This window comes from Camelina sativa, chromosome 6, assembly GCF_000633955.1.
Source record: "Camelina sativa cultivar DH55 chromosome 6, Cs, whole genome shotgun sequence".
NCBI classification, from domain to species: domain Eukaryota; kingdom Viridiplantae; phylum Streptophyta; class Magnoliopsida; order Brassicales; family Brassicaceae; genus Camelina; species Camelina sativa.
Genome location: NC_025690.1, coordinates 23,912,382 through 23,913,712, shown reverse-complemented (window position 1 = coordinate 23,913,712; position 1,331 = coordinate 23,912,382). Strand labels below are relative to the sequence as shown.

Sequence of the window (1,331 nt, the reverse complement as noted above, 5' to 3'; positions counted from 1 at the left end):
GTTGGGGTTGGAGGAGGCGGAGACTTGTAGACATAGGTCGGGGTTGGTGGTGGAGGAGACTTGTAGACATATGTTGGGGTTGGAGGTGGCGGTGACTTGTAAACGTAAGTCGGAGTAGGCGGTGGTGGAGATTTGTAGACATAGGTTGGGGTTGGAAGAGGCGGAGACTTGTAAACATATGTCGGGGTTGGCGGTGGAGGAGACTTGTAGACATATGTTGGGGTTGGAGGAGGCGGAGACTTATAGACATAGGTCGGGGTTGGTGGTGGAGGAGACTTGTAGACATATGTTGGGGTTGGAGGTGGCGGTGACTTGTAAATGTAAGTAGGAGTTGGCGGTGGTGGAGATTTGTAGACATAGGTTGGTGGTGGTGGGGACTTGTAGTAGTAAGGAGGATGGTAAGGTGCCGGTTTGTGACATTCTCCGTAAGGTTTCTTTGGTGCATAAGCAAAGGACTTAGCATAAAGAACAACCTCGTCCTTTGTCTTCGATTTCACGTGAAGTTTAGCACCCTTGTTACCCCAATGGTAATCTGTGGGAATGTTACATGGTGAGCCCTTAGGCGGTGCGTGAAGCTTGGCCGTGCACACATCACCTCCGTATTTACGGTAGTTGTATCCCTTAACGGTGATTGCGTATTTACCATTGTTCTTGGTCTTTCCGTATGCCTTAACCGTCTTGTCACCGGCCTTACAAGTCACTTCCACAACAGCACCTAAAATGACAAAAAACAAATTATGTTAAAATCTAAAATATTATTTCATGTCCTTATAGTTGGTATCCACAAAATAGATTTTGCTTGTTCGATCTCTTTGGATTGTTTAAGTCAATAACAGATTCTTGTCTTTTTCTTGACTTAATATCGTTTTCTTTTCTCCACTAATTAAATAATATATACTACATGCAACCACCACTTTACAATACAATGCTACAAGCATATAATTTATCCTAGAATTAATCATCAAATATAGCATATCTTATCTAGTCAACTAAGGAATCTGCTAAGATTAAAATTCATTATTGAACACATGGAACGCAGAATTACCTTGGAGATGCTTCTTATCATGAGACTTTTTGGGGTGAGTCCAGTCATAACATCTGTAACAATACACTTTACCAACAACTTTGAAGACAAGTGGATGTGGGTGTGGGTGAGGATGAGGATGAGGGTATGACACCGGAGGAGGTGGTGATGAGTAGTAGTACGGTGGTGTGTATGACTTTGGCGGTGGTGGTGGTGATGAGTATACATATGGTGGAGGGGGGGATTTAACCGGAGGGGGTGGTGAATGATAGTAGTATGGTGGTGGTGGAGACTTAACCGGAGGGGG

At 44.1% G+C, this 1,331-nt stretch overlaps 1 protein-coding gene across 1 annotated transcript in view; it reads right to left on the bottom strand.

The window, feature by feature from the left end:
* LOC104699420 (extensin-3-like) overlaps window positions 1–1,331 on the bottom strand; it is an 11,185-nt gene that overhangs the window by 2,848 nt on the left and 7,006 nt on the right. The window contains exons 4-5 of the mRNA XM_010414727.1: window positions 1,046–1,098; window positions 25–715 (exon numbers count right to left, since the gene is read on the bottom strand). Coding sequence (XP_010413029.1) covers window positions 25–715; window positions 1,046–1,098 — 744 coding nt within the window. The remainder of the gene's footprint in view (window positions 1–24; window positions 716–1,045; window positions 1,099–1,331) is intronic.